The sequence below is a fragment of the Malaclemys terrapin genome, chromosome 2, assembly GCF_027887155.1.
Source record: "Malaclemys terrapin pileata isolate rMalTer1 chromosome 2, rMalTer1.hap1, whole genome shotgun sequence".
Taxonomy (NCBI): domain Eukaryota; kingdom Metazoa; phylum Chordata; order Testudines; family Emydidae; genus Malaclemys; species Malaclemys terrapin.
This window is the reverse complement of record NC_071506.1, coordinates 86,302,852-86,325,316: the sequence shown is the minus strand read 5'-3', so window position 1 is coordinate 86,325,316 and position 22,465 is coordinate 86,302,852. Positions and strand designations below refer to the sequence as shown.

Genomic DNA, 22,465 nt, shown 5'->3' with positions numbered 1-22,465 from the left:
TCTTTGTTATAAATTGCTGACTGTTTTACATTCTTAGAACACTAATTTGTGAATGAAATTAGACCCCTTCATGTATTTTTGTGCTCTGAAAACTGAATCTGTTAAAAAGGCCCATTGTTACTGCTGATATCAGTTCCCTATGTTTTTCCAAGTCACATTTGCTTTATTCATTGGCAAATTCTCTTTATTACTGACAGCACAGAAAGGCCAAAACAGTTGTGGGGAAGGAGAAAGGAATCAACTGGCTACCCTGCAGTATGAATCAGTAAAATTCCTGGCAAAGATCTGATTTGAATCTTTATTGTATGTGTTGATATACAGTCCAGAAAATATTATGTCATTCTCTTGATCTATTTCGTGGCTGACTTCATATAATTGTTGTCTTCATGTCCCAAAAGTTCTTTGTTTTCTAATTCTGGGATGAATAGGTTTTTTCTTCCCTAAACTATTTAAGCTTTCCTGGAATATAGGACAGAGGCTTCAAATCAATTAACCCTGTTTTGAAAAGAGCTATCTAAGACTTAAATGGTCCCCATTACCATAGAGTCTGAAAACTTAATGTATTTATCCTCACAACACATCTGTGAGGTAGAGAACTACTATTATTCCCATTTCACGATAAGGACAGAGAGAGTTGTCCAAAGGCACACAGGAAGTCTGTAGCAGAGCAGGGGATTGCAGCTGGATCAATCAAATCCCAGGTTAATGTCCTAACCCCTGGACAATTCTTTGAATTACGTGAGTAGGCTTATTTCTGGCAATCTCATTTCTTCGGGATTATTGGACATCAGTTCATTTACAGTACATTTGTTGCTTATTTTGTCTATTCTATTGAAAATTAGGTAGAAAATTAGTCTGACTACTGGATACTGCATTTTGCCTCTTCAGATGTTAGATGTTTTAGTTCAGTAGTTTGTTTCTGTTTTTAATAGATCTGATGGATCAATTATATGTTTTTAAAATGCAATAAAAAACTGATGCGCTATTAAGGCTGTACAGTTAAAAAATCACACAGTCTGGAAATGCAAAGATTAAGGTTTCAGCAGCCATGTTAACTTGGCCATCTTGCAAAACTTGTATGTGACACCAGTCAATAGGCGGACCATGGGCCAAATCCAGATTGCCAGACGCTTTTGAACGGATCCTGAAATCTTTTCATTTACTTATTAATTATTATTATTATTGTTGTTGTTTTTTTTTATTATTATTATTATTTTCTCTGGAGAGTGGACCTTGACTATACCTTTTGACTAAGAAATTTGGACCTTGACAAAAAATAGACTACCTCTTCTGAATATGTTTGTACAATGTTGCTGTACACGTAAATAAAAAAATAATAGGAACAAAAAATAATATATGTGCTTTTCCTGATGTAGTGTGATTTTTAGCTTTAACTTTAAAGGGTACGTCCAGACTACCCGCCGAATCGGCGGGTAGTAATCGATTTATCGGGGATCGATATATCGCGTCTCGTCTGGACGCGCTATATCGATCCCCGAACGCACTCCCATCGATTCTGGAACTCCACCAGGGCAAGCGGTGATTGCGGAGTCGACGGGGAAGCCACAGCCGTTGATCCTGCGCCGTGAGGACCCGAGGTAAGTTGAAATAAGATACATCGGACTTCAGCTACGCTATTCTCGTACCTGTAGTTGCGTACCGGTGAAGACAGTGCTATTGGTGGGAGATGCTCTCCCGCCGATGTAGCTACCGCTGTTCATTAGCGATGGTTTAATTATGCCAACAGAAGAGAGCTCTCCTGTCTGCATAGAGCAGTTGCATGGGAGACCTTACAGCTGCGCAGGTGCATCAGTACAGTTGTGCTGCTGTAAGGTCCCTCGGCCTGTGCTGCTTCCAGCAGCTCCCACTGGCCTGGAGCGGCGAACCGCGGCCCCTGGGAGCTGTGATCGGCCGAACCTGTGGACGCGGCAGGTACACAAACTGGCCCGGCCCGCCAGGGGCTTTCCCTGAACAAGCGATGGAACAAGTTTGGGAACCACTGGCGTAAATAATATTACATAATCGGTGTTTTGCAAGATGTATGATGTTACTGCAAGGCATCATTTTGAAAAGAACTGTAGTTCTGGTGGAAACTAGATGAGCATTTTCAAAAAATACTTCTGCAATCCAGGCATTAGCAGGCTTCTATAAAAATCAGTATTTACAGCTAGCATTTATTTTGAAGGTTAATGAATATGTAATGAGTACTGATAAATCTCTACCAACGAATGTGGATGAAATCAAGACTCTCTAAGGCTATGTCTACACTATACAGCTTTTAGTGACATAGCTGTGCCACTACAGCCGGGCTGCTAAAAGGTGCTCCTGCCGACAAAGCACTGTTCACACCAGCGCTTGTTGTCGACAAAACTTTTATCTTTCAAGGGTGTGTGTTTTTTGTTTTTGTTTTTTAACACCTGAACAACAAACGTTTTGTCTTTCACTTGCCAGTGTGGAAAAAGCCAAAATTGAAGTGTAGCATTAGCATTAGAACACAGTATTAGGAAATTAAGGTTAAATTTTTCAGAGCGAACTAGGAAATTTAGACTCACCTCTCATTGAAATTAATGCGAGTTGCCTGACTAAATCTCCTAGTCAATGTTGAAAAATCTCAACCTAACGGTTTAATTATTTTGTCTGTTCTAAAACTGACCAGAAGCAAAAGAGAATGGATTTTAAATGAGCCTCTATCTGAGATGAGTACTTGTATGTGGAAGGCGCCCAGATACTATGATGACAGGTGGCAGTTCAAACCTATAAGGTAGATGCAGTTTCATAGACCAGTTTGGGCCTATAAGGGTCTATGAAGTTATGCTATTTTGCCAGCAAGGGGAGGCAGGTGAAACTGAAGTTTAGAATTCCAGGGCTCACTATCCTCTTCGTTAGCCTTGTTTTTCTCTTGCCAGCAGCAGGCTTGGACCCATTCTTGCTTCTTGAATCTAAAGAGAGCTTTAAAACAAAGCTGACTATGAGTATAATGTGGGCTTTATACGCTGCTCAGTTAAGCCCCCTTTCTGTGTGGCTGTATGCACAGACAACTGAATGGGCAGTCTCCTATTGAAGTGCTGTGGGTCTTTGAGACGCAGCCTTTTTGTCCTGGCTATCTTGCAACATAATGAATAAAACAGCAAAATTTTAAAAAAACCACCACAATATTTTTTCTTATTTATTTCAGTTTTGTAAATTAAACTTATCAATTAAGATGTGAAATGACAACCATCTGTCCAAAGGGCTAAATTCCCTTAAATCAAGTAAAACCAATACGTTCATTGTGTCTTGTGCTGTGAGCTGAGAGGGAATGGGGATTTTTCATTCTGCGAAAACTTCTGAAATTTTGAACTTTTTTGTCCCTCAGTGGAATGGGAAAAAAGCTGCACAATTTTGCATAGAATGGCCCTCCATCTGGCCAGGTGGGAAACTGCTCCCCAGCTCCCCAGGGACCCCTGCCTGATTTCCATTGGGAATTTTATCAAAATTGGTATGTTCCCCTTGGAATATTTTGATGAATCAGCATTTTCCTATCTGTAGGATCTATACAATTGCTACTCTATTGGGACTTGTGACAAAGGGGTTTCATTTAAGGCAGTGGTGCCCAACCTTATTACACAGGAGGGCCCCATAAACCTAAGAACAACCTTGTGGGGGGGGTCAAGCAGATGCTACATATTTTAATAAGGTTTAAAGTTACCTGTATTGACTTGTATTTTAAGTTCAGCTTGTTTTGTATGTATTCAGACAGGTGGTTGCTATGTATAGTATTGTCTATTTACCCACTTGTATAAACTAACATGATGACAAAATGCTAATGAATCAGCTGTTAGTATATTGTGTTGAACCAGGCCGTGGGCCTTATGAACTGCTCTGGTGGGCCATATATGGCCCGCAGGCCGGGCGCTCCTGATTTAAGGGGAATGTGGAGTACTACTACTGAGTAGCTTAATAGATATACCTTCTGGGGAGCGCAGTGAGGAGTGCCCTTTGCTACACCCATAGAATAGGTACATTCACCACTCCTTCCATGCTCCATGCCTACCTTGTTCCAGGCATAAGTGCTCAACCTGTGCTCTGAACCTAAAATATAGTGGCCTCTGAACTGGGTGCACTGAGGAGAGAGGGGTAAGTGTTTGCTCCCTGGGCATTCTTCTGCTCTCCCCAGTGCTTCCATACAGGAAAGATTATAACGTGACCTTGTAGTGCACTGAACTGTGTAAGTAAAACAGATAATTTTCTCTCCTGGGTGTCCGAGGCTGCAGGTATTAGTCAAGTCTCAATATTTTTGAGTTCTCTCTTTGTTAGAATGAAAGCATGTTTCACATTAATATTGAGTAGTTTTGCTGTTGCTGCATCGCTCAGCTCCTTTTGTTCTAAGGCGAGGAACAAGACAAGGCTGTTCTTTATTTCTCTACCTCTTAGTCATTGATGCTGAGCCTGGGGACATGAAACAATAAAACAATTGGAGGAGCATTCGAAAGGTCCTCCTTTGGGCACTATCACAGGATTTGGTTGACCCCATTTGGTGGCTCAAAAAACAAGGGAAATTTTCAAAGCAGTGTGTGGGCGGTGCATGTTCTGGATGCTCAGGTTTTATTAGTCATCCAGCCACTGGCACTTTCTGACTGCTGTATGCTCTCCAGGTGCTGTTGTTTCCTTATTTTCAGTTCTCCACCTGGTCCTAGGTCACTGCAGACACTTCAGTAATCGTCTCATGAGACACCTGTGGAATCCAGAGTCACATTATAAGGATTAAAGAAACAAACAAAAATTGGAATAGATTTAAGCCCTCATACTTCAGGGAATAAGTCAACTCTGATCATTGGGGGTTAGTAATTTATTCCATTATGCCCACTGTGGAGTTTCTTGTGCCTCCATCTGAATAATCTGGCACTGGCCAATGTTGAGGCCAGGAGCAGTGCATTGATCCAATATGGCAATTCCTATGTTCCTAGGCATACACTTCCTGAATAATTTGGTGTTGGGTATGCATATCTATATGAAAATGATTTGTAGTTTGTAATCCTGTGGATCATGGCATTTTGATAGTGCTCAAGGCAAAAAGCCAGCTGATTGTCTGACATCAGTTGTGTTCCTGCCAATTCTCTGAAATGATTCAGGGGCAAGGATGCCAAGTGCAGTGGTGACCCTGACTGGTGCAGTGGAATGTGGTTGGCACTGCAGAAAAAAAGGGATCAAGATTTGGTGACCCCATTCAAGGGACCCACAACCCCCGAGTGCTGTGGAGCTGTCCTTTCTGTGCCACAGCAGGCAAGGGTTTAGAGGGGTGCGAAAGAAGAAAGGGCAGCATGAGTGGATTTGCTGATCCATAGGTTTATTGGCCATGTTCCACTGTGGAAGGGAAGTGCATTTACTGAGGCCCTGTGGCAGTGTTGCCACACAGCAATCTGTGGGTGTGTGGGTGGATTCCTAGTCCCTGAAGAAAACCACTTGGGCTGTGTGCTGAGTTAAGTACACCTCTACCTCGATATAATGCTGTTTTCGGGAGCCAAAAAATCTACCGTGTTATCGGTGAAACCACGTTATATCGAACTTGCTTTGATCCACTGGAGTGCGCAGCCCCGCCCCCCCGAGCACTGCTTTACTGCGTTATATCCGAATTCGTGTTATATTGGGGTAGAGGTGTATTTGATTCTTAATTCTTCTCTGTTATTCAGCCAAGTCATCCAGGATTTTTATGGCTCAAGCGTTAATGTGAAAAGCTCTGCCACATCCAGACTGCAATCCTTGCTACTAGGGACATATAGTTCTCTTTGTTGCTCCGTAACACCACTTTGGTACCAGCCACCCATTTCCTTAGCCTTCTTATGCTAACTTTTATTGATGGGCATGACCAAAGGCAAAGTCATTACAAACAAGAGTGGCAGGCTTCAAAACTGCCACCATCTGAATACTTAAGAGTAAGAAGTACATTTCAGTTTGGTATTAACTTAGTGTTCCAGGTGTAGATCTTATTCAAGGTCAAATTGGTGTATTTTGAACACTGTTCATTTCCTGATACTGCACAGTGTTTTACTGTGGGAACCTCTCTTGTTTTGGATAAGTGGGCAGCTGAGTAACCAGAGGAGAACAAATTAAAGACAGAAATTTGTGTTATTATGTAAAGGGCTGGACAATGATCAGAAAAAGCATGTATGCTTGTTTAGGTTAACAGCAGGGTCTCTTTCTTCCTTGTTTTCTCATAGTTGTCACTTTTAATGTGGTGGGCACTAACTCTTGCAGCTGTAAAGCAGAAAGTGGGGGAAGGGGAAAAAAGAACAGGCAGCATTATTAAATAAATATATTCGTTTCTATGTAGGATCTTTGTCTACAAATGGGAAATAGACACAATCCCTGGTTAATTATTTTAGCAAATGAAATTCAGTCAACCAATCTAACCATCCCTCGCCCGTGCCGCTTCCTGCCGCCCCCATTGGCACGGGACGGCGAAACACAGCCAGTGGGGGCCGCGATCGGCCGAACCTGCCGCGTCAGCAGGTAAATAAACTGGCCCGACCTGCCAGGGTGCTTACCCTGGCGAGCCGCGTGCCAAACGTTGCCGACCCCTGAGTTAGATCAATGTCTTTCACAATCTAGACACAGTTGCATACTGGTTTACTTTTATGAAATACAGTCTCCTTTCTCCAGACGGTCTGTTATCTTATGGTGCCTTAGATGCTGTAGAGTAATATGACTGAAAAGTTACCCTTTTGCCTTTATTGGGCTCATCTAGTTCTGGGAGCATCCCCCTGCCCCAAAGACTGTAAACAATGCCATATTTCACTGATTATTTTTTTTTGGCAGTGTGGGGGTGGGAGAGAGTCCTTGCACTCATCACACTGAGTAGCACAAGAACACTTTAACTTAGAAGGGAACATTCTAATGTAAAGCCGTGAAACTCATTTGGTTTTGATGGATTTATACTCAAGGAGGGCTTGACCTTGCCGACTACGGAGCAATTCCTAAACTCCTTCAACTCCCACCAAATTGTCAGTGGCCAAATGTATCTATAGTTTAACTTCATTGGCTTGAAGGATAACCAGAGATTAATTTGGCCTACTGAGAGTTGTGAGTGCTTAGCATCTTGCAGGATCAAACCCCGAGTCATTTGTTTGTCTGGACCCATAGGCTAAATGAAACTTTAGGTCTATTACTCTGTTTGTATCTTCCGAAAGACCCACCATGTGATCAACTGTCACAAGTTTCATTATCAGTGTAATTATGGATCTGAAGCCAGTGAAATGTTTGATTAGGAGGAATGGGGGGAGGGGGTAGAGGAGGAGGGCTGGAAGAGGTTCAGTTGAAAACTCTGCTTTGCTACAGTTTTTGAACTCAATCCGAATATGCCTTGAGGTTTTGGAATGAAATTTTCATAGAGCACCTCTCTTTAGTGCCTTACTTTTTCCTTGGCACAAATCCATGGATTTAAGCTGTGGATGGAGGTCATTGCGGGTAGTCTGTGTCGCATGTAATTGTAGCCAGTGTTATGAATGACCCTGGAGGTGACAGAAAGCTGATGAAGGCTGGCTGATAGTGGGAAGCCTAAGTGATTGACAGCAAATACTGAATGTGAGAGACTTCTGATTGCTGGAAAATGATGTAAATGAGGAATATTAGTCTAATCCTCTCACCTCCTCCATTTAGACTCCATCTATATTTCTCAGGAAAAAAATAAAAGGAAGGGTATATTCTTCTTATGCTCATACCAGTAACTCAGGAGTAAAAGCGGAGTAAGTGAGAGGAGAAACAGGACCATATTCAGCACATGGCATGCAAAGATATCAATGAGAATGACAGAAATAAATTTTCAGTGTTACAGAAATACCCATCTGCTTCCAGTTAAAACATCTAATGAGAACAAGAAATCAGGACTGTGCTTGATTCAGCATTTATAGTTTATAGCTCCTCTCCCTCCTGTGCTCTTTAATGTTTTGAATACAATACAATTGAAAACACACTGAGCACTATTCAGATTGTGTTTCAGAACATTAGGATTTTGCCACATTTTGAGCTGAAGTTAAGATTTAAACTGAATTAAAATCCTTCCTTCAGGCTTTTCATGGGAGTGTAATTACCATACAAAGACTCTTTGGTTAAACTGTAGTCCTATTTAGCTCTGCCCTAGAAAACCAAAACACAGCTATTAAAAGCTTTCTTCGTACGTGCTGTAGAAACTTAAGAAACTAATGAAAGAAGGTATATGTTATTGGAAATACAATTGGAATTATTTTTATTGAAATAATCATGAACGTAATTCTTTATAACGGGGAAAAATAATCCTTTCAGGACCAGCCTCAGAAATAGCCTCTCTGCTACAGCAGTAAAGACACGATTGCTTCTGGCACTTTTAATATGCCAGGCCAGATCTGGGAGCAGGGTCTTAGTTGTGGCCCGTCATTTTTAATCTTTAAACACAGCCTGGAACTCCAGAATTGTTTCTCTTTCCCAAAGTTACTTCTGATTTTAATGTCTGCAGGGGAAAGGGAGCAACTTGCAAATCTCAGCCTGATAAACACAAACAGTATTATCACAAACGGTATTATCACCTTGAAGTGAGTTTAGTTTGCTGGAGTATATTTTATAGAGAAAAGTTGGAAAACAGAAAAAGGGAACTAAGGGGCTGTAACAGTGACTTACCTTCTCTCTGTCAGATGTAGCTACTTTTTCAGTTTACTTCTTGCTGGAATGTAGTTTAACTCTCCAGCCCTGCATCAAAAATCTACCTCTTCCAGTCTTAACAAGAGTCCAGATCCTTCACCCTGTCTTTTTCCAAGGTCATAGGCATTCCCCAAGGGTCGATCTATTTTTCCCACTACTAGGATACAACAGCAATACCCTTCAGAATCCAAAGGGGTGTTAAACCATCTAAACTCCAGCCTTAGGGCCCTCAGCCATGAAATAGCATCAGGTTAAGCCACCAAATCTCTGCCACTTTTCTTCCCCAATGCTCTTTTCTAACACTGCCACAGCCCCTTAATTGTCCACTAAAGAGTTAGCTCTTTCTGACCTTCATGTTCTCGCTAAAATAATACCTCCTCCTCTTGGTATCATATCCAGCCATCCGTCTGCATGTCCAGTCCCTCTCCCTAGGTTTTCCCAAGCCATTTCCCTAGCACTCCAAACTCTTTTCTAGTCTCTCAGTAAAAAAGCTCCTGGCAGATCCCAGTCCCACCTGGTCGCTTAGTTCTTATAAGAGCAGGGTGCTTATTTCCCCAGCTGCCCTTTCCCCAGCATCATTCAATGTAGGATCCTATTATTCTCATTCTCAAATTCTCATACAATTTACATTGCCTCTGGGAATTATAAACCCCAAAATGCTTTGGTTCTGAACTGAACTGGCAATAGGGTCGTGATACATGCCTTAAAGGGACAGCACACCTGTTACAAGGATAATTGTACATTAGTGCTATAACAACAGAGGTTAGATTTAGCCACCCACTCCCATACCAGCACTACTATGGTGACCCTTGGTTTTCTGTAGAGTTTAAGATTTCATTAGAAAAAAAATTATTAGCTATTAATTTGGAGACAGTAACTTTTCAAATATCAGTTGCTACACTGTTTTGCTGTGCATGGAGTTGGTCTCTGTCCCCCTCTAGTGGTTGGATTATGGTTAATGATCCTCTATTGCCTTCAAACTAACAATTATCCCTTTATTTCAAGCAGACAACTCGTCCAGGGGCCTTGTTCTGAGTGGAAGTAATAAAATAAATAAGTGGTGCATACTGCCCCCATTCATATCAATGTGCTGTTTTGAAGCAAGATGGTGACAACTTAAACCATTCCTTACAATTTCATCAGTATTTACAATTTCTTGGGCCCAGAATAGCAGGAGCTCACTGCATTCCACCTAATACCTTCTCTCTTTCCAAACGTGCCATTCTACTACTATACCACAAACTGCAGAAGGTGGGAGGCAACATATGAAGAATCTTCCTTATGTTTTATAGGGCTGCAGAAGAGCAGAGAACCAGGGCCTAAAATTAAATCTTCATGGGGACATACAGGAGCTCGAATAAAGCTTAGAGATTCGAAGTTCATTGTCCAAGTCGGCTCTATGAGCTGTGGTCCAAGTGTAGTTTCTGCATCTGTGAATTCCAATTAAAGGTCACCTTCCACAGAAATGGGGTACCAGTTATGTAAGTCTTCCATACCTAGGCACTTTAAATTTGCCTCCTGGATTTCATTTGTTTACACTGTGAAAATAGGTTTCAGTTTCCGCTCTTAAAAATAACTATTTTATTCTTCAGTAATGATCCAGACATGACATGGAATGAAAGTGCTATTGCACTCTTACAATATCTGTAAGATAATGCAGAATTCATTTCATAAAGATAACTTATTCTCAACATATCTTTTCCATTTTCCAAACTCTGTAGGACAGGAGTTCTCACATTTCATTGCATCGTGACCCCCCCTTCTGACAACAAAGATTACTACATGACCCCAGGAGGGGGGACCAGAGCCCGAGTCCATCTGATTCCCACTGCCCCTGGGTGGGGGAGCCAAAGCCAAAGCCCGAGCCCCACTGCCCTGGGCGGGGAAGGGGTCAAAGCCGAAGCTCAAGGGCACCAGCCCCAGCAAGGGGGCCTGTAGCCTGAGCCCTACTGCCCGGGGCTGAATCCCTCAGGCTTTGGCCTCGGGCAGTGGGGCTCGGGCTTCAGCAACCCACTTTGGGGTCCTGACCCACAGTTTGAGAACTGCTGCTCTAGGACATACATGGGGAGGCAGACATTTGCTATGAAACCCCATATGATCACATATGTATCCAGCAATAACCATTGCTTTTTGTTTGAATCAGTCATCTTATTATATGATCGGTATTCATTTTTGTTTTTTAAGGTTTGTTTCCTGCTATTTTAAATCTGGCTAGCCATGCTCATATCAACACCAATGCCACCTGTGGTGAGAAGGGACCAGAGATGTTCTGCAAACTTGTGGAACATGTGCCGGGCCGACCTCTACGCAATGCACAATGCAGGGTGTGCGACCACAACAGTGCTAACCCCAAAGGCAAGTTTATGATCCTATGTGTTTTTGGTCCCTTTCCACACTTTCACAGGACTGTGTGTAAGGTACATGTCTGTATTGTTGTGGATGGAATTGACCTTTGTGCAGAGTGCCAGCATGAGGCCTATGTACCACTTAAGCCCTCAGGATAGGCCTAATAGTGACTTTCTGCACAGGGGTCAATTTCACCCTAGATGTGCTTTATGGATGATTGTTATGAGGAGAAAAATATTCAGCATGCAGCTTAAAAATACTAAGTAAGAAAAAAAATAAGATAATGACATTTATTCTTAAGAGACTTATTTTGTTATTTAAAAACAGAACAGCACCCTATCTCCAATGCTATAGATGGTACGAATAACTGGTGGCAAAGTCCCAGCATTCAGAATGGGAGGGAATACCATTGGGTCACCATCACCCTGGATCTAAGACAGGTGAGTAATACCAGATGTGTAAAAGAATGCATTTTCTATGTGACATAAGCCTAATCAAATGATTGCAGCTGTACTTGATAGTTTTTAGGTACCCAGACAATTAGCAATTAATTATGAATAGGTACTATACAGTCATGACTGCATTTAGATAAGGTAAGATCTGATGGATCAGTCTATTTAATTTAAACAACCACGTTTTTGTCAATCATTTGTTTAAAAGCATATTACTTTGACAATGATGCTGTTGGAAATTTTAGTCCTATCGGGTTGAAATGGCAATTAAATTTTCTGTTTACCAAAACATACTCTCCCTTGATGAGCATGGAATATTTTAATAAAGGGAGTAAATGTTTTGGTGTAAGATCCAGCCAAAAAGTGCTCGGAGGCTATTGTAAGATAACCGAGTGAAGTCTGCCTCCAGTTACAAGCAGCCTTTGATCTGCAGTAAGTACGATAATCAAGGTACTGGATATTGGAGGAAGTAAGTAAGTTAGAGAGTGACTTTGGCTTTGAGAATAACTGAACATAAATCAATTATTGTTTAATAGTTCTCAGAACATAAACTTTTCAGTTAGTTTTAAATTATCTAACTTATGACAACTTTTTCATATTGTTTCTGTGTTTCAGCTTATTTACATTAAATACAAAAATGTGGCAATACAATGTAATTGTTAACAACAAGAAGTTCAAAGTTCAGAACAACTAAAACACACAAATACACACCTTTTTATGGATGAATTCTCAGGAATAGAAAATGATGCACACGTGCTATAGGACTGAGTTAACACTGCCGTGAGAACTGTAGCTTTTGGATTAATTGACTCTGGTCTTACTTTGCAACCTTAATATTGCACTAACATAGCTTATGGCAGTTCCCCCCCACCCTTATTTATTTATTTATTAGTAAAAAAAAAAAAATGCCTACCCTTAACTTTAGCATTTAAATGGTCCCCAGTAAGCTCTGCTGCTGAAACCTAGGGTAAAAGAGGGCTGATTTCCCCTTTTCCTGCTGCTACTGGTATTGGCTCTGGGAGAGTCCATTGTGGAGTTTTCCCCCAAATTGTTCTGAGGCCTAGGGCTTATACCCCTGATTAATGAGCAATGGTTCTGTGCCCATCCAACCAAACACACAGAACCCAAGGAAATCACAGGAGACCAGGTCTGTCTGTGGTAAAGATAGTTCCTTGGCACTGGCTCGGTGTCTCCCTTACAATGCAGCTTGGAGTCATGCTACCAGGTTACCCCCCACCTCTCCTAGGTCTGAGGCTACATGAACCTTTTGCCAGCTTGTCCTGGGGTTTGATGCATGACAGGTCTCCACAAAAGTGGTGACAAAACCAATTTCGAGGAACGGTTGGTTATTTTTAAGAAAGATGCTTCTGAGAGTATGTGTAAAATGTATCAGTCTTTAATGAACCTTTTCATTGCCCAACATAATTTTTTTTGAAAATCAGGGCTCACGGATCTTTAACCACCACAAGGTGGGTTGATAACACTAGAACACATCTAAAATCATGGAGAAATTCTGCTCATTGACAGAATGCAGATTTGTGAATTACAGTTGGTAACGAAGTTTTGCCAGGACTCTCTGGACTATTACGCAATGCAGTTTTGAAAGTTAAAATGGAAGCTTTGTCTGAGATGCCTTAAAAAGAAGCAAGGGCTGAACTAGTATTTAGTTTTCTGTTTAATTAGGAAGCAGCACTACGTTGTGGAAACATAATCACAGAATATCTTTTGTCAGCTACAGAGTATTTAGATGGGAATTTCTTGTTGTTTGCACAGTTTGCATTGTGTTTGGTTTGTAAATGAACAAACAGGAAGGAAGTAGCAGAAGGGGGGTCTTAGCTTTTTGTCCTCCCATAATACTCTGCCAAATGGCTCTCCCATAATATTTGTACTCTGAAAACAGACCAGCTGACCTGACCTCTAACTCCTTTATTCTCCCTGGTCTATGCACTATTGATGGTGCCTCAAATACATATCTTTTCTCTTCTGACACATGCTCAGATTCGTTAATTTGGTTTGAAAAGTTTCTCCTCTGAGAAGCCTTTCCTCTGTGTTTCATTAGAGCACTTGAAAGAGAAAAGACATTTAGGGCTATGTAACTTGAATGTAAATTACTATTCCACAAGGAAGGATTTTGGTTAATAAAGATTGCTTAGGGTCAATGAGTTATTAGAGCATTGATTTGTTAATGTTAATACTAAGCAATGTAATGTGAATGTTAATACTGAGCAAGTCAGTGCATGTGAAGGGTAACAAAGGAAACTTAATGCATGCATGAATAGTTTTAAGGATTTTGGGTAAATGTTTATTTCTAAAGGTTGATTGTGAATGGATTAGAAATATTCCTCTAGCAGTATTTTGCATTTTCTATTTTAATGTACATTTCAAAGAATCAATGTCTGTAACTGTGTACATTGCTCTCTGTGGTTGGTATCAATACTGTCAGTTACTTCCTTTAGATTCCAAGATTTGTGCCATATATCTCCCATCTCTTAAATTAGTTACAGTTTATTTTTGTTTACAAAACGTAAGTGTTTTATGATGTGAATAATTGTTATTTATCATCCATTCTGAATGGATGCTAAATGAAACACTGATTGAGATTGCTAGCTCTGTACTTTGCACAGTATTGTAATCCAACTGTCATAGAGTTGATGAATTCTATTGTGTGTATAGCAGGGGTAGGCAACCTATGGCACGCGTGCCGAAGGCGGCACGTGAGCTGATTTTCAGTGGCACTCACACTGCCCGGGTCCTGGCCACCGGTCCGGGGGGCTCTGCATTTTAATTTAATTTTTAATGTAGCTTCTTAAACATTTTAAAAAACCCATTTACTTTACATACAACAATAGTTTAGTTGTATATTTATAGACTTATAGAAAGAGACCTTCTAAAACATTAAAATGTATTACCAGCACGCGAAACCTTAAATTAGAGTGAATAAATGAAGACTCGGCACACCACTTCTGAAAGGTTGCTGACCCCTGGTGTATAGCCTAGCATTGAGGCAGGGTATACAGACCCTGCCTCAACCCTGGGGCAGATCCTTTCAGCGGATGTAATTGTGATCACTCCACTGAGGTCAATTGACACCAGCTGAGGATTTGCTGCCATGTGTTCACTGGGTTCTACTGGCTGGAGGTTCCAGGAAGCAGAAATAAAAATCAACTATGTTCTAGCTTGCACCTAGGTTTTTGTAGTCCAGACACAGCTGGGCAGAACAGCAGCGTGACAGATGCTAGTTAAAAGAAGAGTGCTGGCTAATAAGATGGTTACATTGTTCGTTAGGTCTTTGCCTTTTTGGAATCTCTTTTTTACATGCAGACAAAGTTGAGCATTTTGTAGGGCTAGCGAAGTGGGTACTTTATGAAACTTCAGTACACAACATGGATCATAAAACTAGGTACACAGTATTGTGGCATATCTCTCAGCCTGTCAGGATCCAGATGTATAATGCTTTATATGTCTATAGATATATACATATGCATGGCTAGGATTCAAGGTTGTGGAAGAAGATTGAACAGTGAGGTACAGACACTCCCTGAGTTATGTAAACCCGACATACACAGATCTGAGCTTTGGAAAAAGTTCCGTAAGCTAGAAATAGGAGGGGTTTTTTTTGTTTGTTTTTTTGCGTAATGGTTCGAGATATGTTTCCGATTTACGCAAAATTCGAGTTACACAAGGTGTTCCGGAACGGATCGCTTGCGTAAGTCGGGGAGCGTCTGTACTGCATTGGTATATAAAATATTGGGATTTGATTCATGATCTCTTGCTCCCTAGTCTGGCAGTACTATAGAAGCCAAATGCTGAGCCTCAAATTAAGGGAGAAGCAGCACCTTTATGCTCAACAGTAACTGCTTTGGCTAATTTTTTAGAAATAATTAATAGCTGCTGTTGTTGTTGCTGTTATTATTAAATGCCACCAATGTGTTTTGCATTGCTGAGTTGAGGTTATGTGTGTATTGTGCACTGTTCAATGAGAAACCATTTTCTCATTATTACTATTTATTATGGCTGAGATTTTCAAACCTGTTTAAGGGTATTAGGTGCCTTTGAAAATCCCAGTTCATCATTAGTAGATTGTAATACACAGATTCCTGTCAGCATTGGGGGGGCCCCCATTGTGCTGGATGCAGGGCAAACACAAAAGAGAGTTCCTGCTGCAAAGAGCTATTCCTGAATTTGAAAGTAAATCCCATTATTCTAATACGGTGTTGGATAACAGGATGTCAAAATATCTAAGCTTCTGATAAATGAATTACTCATAAATATTTAATATATTCTAAATTCCTATGTAGAAGTTAGCATACCATTAATTTGTGGTTTCTGCTATTGATAAATAAAATATATTATAATAATACCTACAATTTGTATAGGGATTTCATCTTGAAATCACTGTTCAACACGTGATTTCTGAAAGGCCAGATCCCTAGCTGACTTCATTGACTTCAACAGAGCGATGCCAATTTACATCAGCTGAAGATCTGTCTCAGAATCTTTGTTGTTTTAAAACTGGTGGATTCTTAACATATATGTGGTGTTCGCCCATATTATTTAGAACATTTTGTTGATTGAAATCAACTGAAGGATCAATATAGTAAAACAAAGCTAGTTCAGGAATTTAGAATCGCTTTTTGATTGAGATTACAACATACTTTAATGTCACTTTAACTTCTCTGAATAAAAACCAGAACGCACTTCTTCATGGGTTTCTGAGCTCCTTATAGGAGCCTGCAACAATCATAGTTTCTGAAACAAATATTGAAGTGTACAGGCTGATGCTAGGAATATCTCCCAGCACTTTCTGCTTATTAAAAGTTTGCACAAATTTAGTTTAGACTTTTTTGCAAGTCAAATCTGAATCTTAAGCATAACAGACTTCTCTGGTAACAAGGTTTGATTATACTTACAACACTGAGCAGAGTGGGTTTTGCCATCCATTAAAAAGGCATAGCAAGTTGCCCTTTGTATATGTTTTAACCACAAGCCTTGTCAAGCCATTGTGAAAAAGTACTATTCTCTTTTCTAAATTGCCTTTTTTGGAGTTTCAAGGTACATGTTTCTGTGCTCTTACCCTGAAGGGAAGATTTAAAGTAACTTATTAAGACTAGCAGGAACCAGTCTGAAAAAACGAGTACATTCTCCAGGGCTCATTTATTGTGCAGTCTTGTGCATTATGTGGTAGGCATCACACTACTGTGGTTTTAGCAGGATATGCAAAAGGACAATTAATGAGATCCTGAAATTCAGTAGAGTGTCCTATCCCTAATACTCACTTTTTGGGAGTGAAATAGCACAATATTGTGAAGTTTGGATTAGGACGTGGATTTGAACTTTCCAACTGGTCCCAGTTTATATAACCAATAGAACGCTCCTGAAATTTGGGGACATCAGAATTGCCTAGGTTGAATTCACCTTTTATACTAGTCTTTCATTTCTGGTCAGTGGAGCTCAAGAACTTTTGGTTACAAAAGAGATGGGGTTTTGTGGCCTCTTTTTACAGTAGTCTCCATTTATGCAAATCAAAAAACTATTGCACCACTGGGAGTTCCTATGCAAGAGAGGCCTGGGGCTAAACTTGCAGAGATAGGAACAGGTCATGATTTTAGAGCAATGGCAAAAATCTCTGGAGGAAGTTTAAATAGCATCTGCTGTATTGGCTATTGCCAGTCCAATTAGTTTCTCACTCTCTTGAGCTGTGGAATGTGCAAAATTGCCTGAGGATTAGGTGGGAAAAGTTCACTTTTTAGTTTAAAAATGGCAATAATTCTGCTTAAAGAATGAAAATACACCTCATCCAACTGAATCTGTGTTTAGGGAAACAAATACCAACAGTTGCTGGCAATTTTGGAGAATTGCTAAAACAGAATTAAGTGATAAGGTCTTTATGGCTTTGTGCATCTACAGACTTGTGACTCTTTTTAGTACAAGGTTATTTGTTTGGTCTTTGCCCTGGGTCCTGAATGCATGTAAAATGACACTTTCCAATCCATAGTTGCCTGGGGATCACTAAGTTGCTTTGGCTTGCCCTTTTTACCCTTGTAGTCCAGTAAAGAAATCAGTTCTGGGAAAGTTGCAAAGTCAAATTAAAATGCGCAAATGATTAGCTCTCACAGCACAGCTGTGCAAACTAGTTTATCATGAGACATTAGTAGACACAGAATGATTGAAAGGCTATGTGGGGAAGCTTGTAAATCACCAGCAGTGTTAACTTTAAGAGTTAATAAAATAAAAAAATCTTGCTAGAAAATGTTCTGAGAATTGTATAAAATGATTTTCATTTTACAGAGTTTCCAGTACAGCAGCCACTCAAGTTGGGAGTGGGGAGTGTTTGCAGGGACTAGAGAGCCTGAGGCCTCACAAGCCTCTGGATGTTGAGGTTCTGCAGGGATGGGACCACACACAGCTGCGGACACTGAAGATGTCCATAGAGATGAATGTGTCTGTGTGCTGCTTCATTCATGCTTCTCCCTGGCAGCACAGCCTCTGTAGGAACCATGAGGCAACGACTGGATGTCTCATGACTACTCAATAGCTGGATCTTGAAAACCTGAAACATTTGTGTAGTCCCTTCTCCATGAATCTCCGGTGGAGGGGCATCCACAGAGTTTCAGTGAGGGGGAAACAGTGCTATGGAGGCAGCCTCTCCATGCAGACAGGGGTAGCAGGAGCACTCCTGCCCTTGGTTATCATATTTTAAGAAGCAAAGATATATAAATATCAAGATGGTATACAAATGTACAGTGTGTGGCGATTGCATTCTGTTACAATATTTAATACAAATACTTCTCATTAAGAAATCAGTTAAATATCTATTTTTACAAAGCAGCCAAGTTTTCCTGTGTTGTTGGTGTTTTATGTCCTATGAATTCACTTAGGAAGACATAATAGAGGTGAGGGCAGGGCAGGGGACAGGCCATAGAATTATTTATTTAAGTACTATGTGTTTACATGGAGTGGAACCCATACGCGCCAATGGAGAAAGATTGGGAGAGGTACGCATAGGCTGACCACATATGCAACCACATTTTCAAAACCATCCAGCTATTTTGGGGTACTTCTGTTTTTGGATGCCCAACTTTAGATATCTTGTGTCTGATTTTCAGAGGTATCAAACATCCTAAGCTCTTATTGATGTCACTAGGACTTATGAAAATCTGGCCCTTGAGGTCTCAAGTATGGCACCCAGAATCAGCTGCCATGTTTCAAAATGTTGACTTTAAATAACACACACTTTATTAGAGTGAACAATACAAGTTTATAACCTCTGTGAAAATTCCTTTGTTTGACTGAGCCCCCTCAAGAAACTTGATATTCAAAATAGATTAAACGTACATATTCTTGTAATATTGTTTATTTTCATTCCCATAGCAGTGACTGCAGTTAGTGTGTGATGAAGGATAACTTGCTATTGTTACTTGTTGAAACTGGATTTAAAACTAGCCACATCAGCTGCAGTTTGGCGAGACTATAACAGCTCTAGAAAAAACCCTGTGTAATCAAAAGTAGTTCATTTGTTGTTCAGCCAACTGTGTAATAAGCAAAGAGGCAGTTTAGTTGACTATAGCCAACAGTGAGTAAAAAAAAAAAAAAAGGTATAATGAATTTCAAGTAAAGCAAAGGGAGTGAATATCATTTTTTACAGTTACAAACAAATTTGGGGTCCAATCTACAGCCTTTACTCATGGGAGCATCTTAATTGACTTCAAAGGGAGTTGCAGGTGCTTTGCAACTCTCAGGATAAGTCCACAAAACCGTTGAACTTTTGTTTGTCTTCAAAAGTGATCAAAAATTCCCTTTCAGGGACTTTATACTGTACCCACTGAAATAAATGGCAAAACTCCTATGGACTTAAGTTGGAGCAGACAAGGACTTAAGTGAGTCTCCTTTTATACACACCAGGTGTAACTCCATTGATGTCCATTACATCAGGATAAAATCAGTGTGAGATAAGAATCAGGCCACTGTGTATGGAACACTGAAGTTGCCCGATTCAGCTTTTGCTTGATTTCTGTTTCCTTCCATGCTGAAAGGAGATGTTAGTATATAATTTTCACTGAAGGAGCCTGTTGGTAGCAAATAACTTTTTCAAATGGGATCCTTAAATGGACTAGGAGCCTTATATTCTTATATAGAGCCTTATATTCTTGGTAATCACATGACTTTGTTTGGTTTTTAAAACTGTACTGTAATAGAGAGGGTTTAAAAATCTGTAGATTTTTTCTCTTACTAGGAGTAGTGTTCTAATGATGAGCCATGATCCTGGTTCTCCTCTTGCTGACACCAAAGTAACTCCACTTTGAAGTCAGTGGGCCAGATTCTTTGTTGGTGCAAAATAGCATCTTTTTAAGCTCCACTGCAGCCAGTGAAAGTATGCTTATTTACACCTGCTGAGTATCTGGCACAAAGAGTAAAACTGGAGTGCAGAGAAAAGAATCAGGTCCAGTGGGTATCAAGTTATAAGAAGATACTCACACCCAAAACAAACCTGATAAAATTTGTCTTATTACTACTTTAGCATTGGCCGGCATAAACTGCTCCATTTTGGCCAAAATTGGGGGACAGGGGGTAAGAAAAAATATTTATTCTCTCCCCCCCACAATATAGATATGAGAGAGAGAAAGGCACCTGAAAAACATTTTGGGAGTGGGGGCAGTGTTCAAAAGCAGTTTACTAAATTGCCCACATAGTGATTAAATAAAATTTTTTTCTGTCTAATCATGGCTTGGTAACAGAGAGAGAACATTAAACTATTGGCAACTATCTCATCAACCTTCAAAAACTTCATTTAGGCATTAATGCATTTAGACTGTATTCTGGAGTGGACGAGGGGTGGTGGAAGTGCTGTAGTGCTTGTTTTATATGGTAGTATCAAGTGTTAAAGTTTTTGCTTGAATTTTGTTTAGGTCTTTCAAGTTGCATATGTCATAATCAAAGCTGCTAATGCTCCCCGACCTGGAAACTGGATTTTGGAACGTTCAGTGGATGGCACTGAGTTCAGACCATGGCAGTATTATGCAATTAGTGACACAGAGTGCTTAACTCGTTATAATGTAACACCAAGACTTGGGCCTCCTACTTACAAGAGAGATGATGAAGTGATCTGCACCTCTTATTATTCCAGGCTAGTTCCATTAGAACATGGAGAGGTATGCTGTCTGTTTTTGCACTTGTCATTCGTGAACATGAATGTGCACTAATTGCAAGTTTCAGAAATTTTAAATTACAGTTGCACAATTTATGCCTTCCAACATTGTCAGATGCTTTGGATTGTTATGATGCTTTTAATGATAGTATCTCTATTTCATTTACCAATATAACAACTTTAAAAAAATGTTAGGAAAAAATATCTTTGGCTCTGCGTATTCTAGTTAAAAACTCTTTGTTGTATCTCTTCACATAATTTGATTATGGCTACTAATTGTGAATTAGATACTTCATCTTGAAAGAATAAAACATAGAGACTTTATGTACAGCCAGGTGTTTAATTTAAAAAAGAAGAACATCTCTTCTTTAGGCACACCTGGTTTTGTAAGATAAAGCTTCAAATGCTGTCTGAAAGGCTCTGCACAGCTGGAACTGGAAAACAAGCCCTGGCATTGTTTCAGGGACAGAGCATAATTAAAAGAGCTATGCATTGTGCAGGCTCACTGTTGATTGTTCTTTCTTTAACCAAGACTATTCATAGTACTTATGTAATTTATTTCAGAGAGGCAGCAACATAATAAAATGATGCATTAAAATCGGTGGTTAGTCTATTGTGAAAGTCCTCCTTATGTGGTAATAAACCTAATCTTGGCCTATGGAGGTTGCTAGTAACCCTTTGTTTAGTAGAAACCAGTAACTTCTCTTAGAATCATAGAATATTAGGGTTAGAAGAGACCTCAGGAGGTCATCTAGTCCAACCCCCTGCTCAAAGCAGGACCAACACCAACTAAATCTAGATTCTCTAGATTAAATTCTCTAGATTAAAATAAATTGGAGTATGGACAATTAAGGATTGAAGTGTTATAAACATTGCCTTTTTTACATGTTAAATCACAATTTTGGCCCCCACAGAGAAAGAAAACCTGGTGAACCTTCGGTGATTTTAAGTCGAGCATATTTGAATCAAGTATTTATCAGAGGGCTGTCCAGAGTGGGTGAAACTGGACACACCGAACTTTAATTGATGGGCCAGGTTATCAGAAAGCCCATATATTCCCTTATTACAGAAGTAATATTTTTTAAAACATTATTTAAAAAAATATTTTCTGTTGAAACATTTTTACTGCATTAGACAAAACTGAAAATAGAGGAGAAAAAACTTCTGTGTATGAGGAAATATACATACAAAGCAGAACACAGCTAATAAACCAAATTAGTTATGAAAAAGTGAACAGCTAGTTTTACATCTTACCATATAAATCTTTACAAATTGCACAAGAGACATTCTGGGAGTGATAAATACTGTACTCCTTGCTCATTGTCAGTGTCTCTTCCACATCTGTGAGCAGAAGGGTCCCAGATCTAGTAGATCCAGACTAGTGCATAGAAGGCACGGAATGATCTTCAGCATATTCCCTCTCCCTCCCCTTTCTTTTGACCCTTCAGAAGTCCCATCACAAGTGGATTCAGTGAACTGGTAATGGTGGTTCCAGGAAGGTGTGACTCCTAAATCAGGCAGTTAATATTATTAATATTGAAATTGTGACTGAATGCACAATTGATTTGATGTCCCATTTTGTTTGTTTTTGTGGGTTTTTAAGTCTTGATGGAAAGATGTTTGTTTTCATAACCTGGTTATAATTAAGCATATAGTGAAGTCAATCTCTCTCTCTAGATTCACACTTCGTTGATCAATGGTAGACCTAGTGCTGATGATCCTTCACAAACACTATTGGAGTTTACTTCTGCACGATATATCCGTCTTCGCCTGCAACGTATTAGAACCCTTAATGCTGACCTCATGACTCTTAGCCACCATGATCCTAAAGACCTTGATCCCATTGTTACCAGAAGGGTAAGCTGATCTTTTG

General features: G+C 40.0%; 1 protein-coding gene across 1 annotated transcript in view; it reads left to right on the top strand.

The window, feature by feature from the left end:
- Window positions 1-22,465, top strand: part of LAMA1 (laminin subunit alpha 1) — a 146,972-nt gene that overhangs the window by 22,860 nt on the left and 101,647 nt on the right. The window contains exons 2-5 of the mRNA XM_054020536.1: window positions 10,834-11,004; window positions 11,323-11,435; window positions 20,354-20,596; window positions 22,270-22,449. Of these exons, the coding sequence (XP_053876511.1) occupies window positions 10,834-11,004; window positions 11,323-11,435; window positions 20,354-20,596; window positions 22,270-22,449 (707 nt within the window). The remainder of the gene's footprint in view (window positions 1-10,833; window positions 11,005-11,322; window positions 11,436-20,353; window positions 20,597-22,269; window positions 22,450-22,465) is intronic.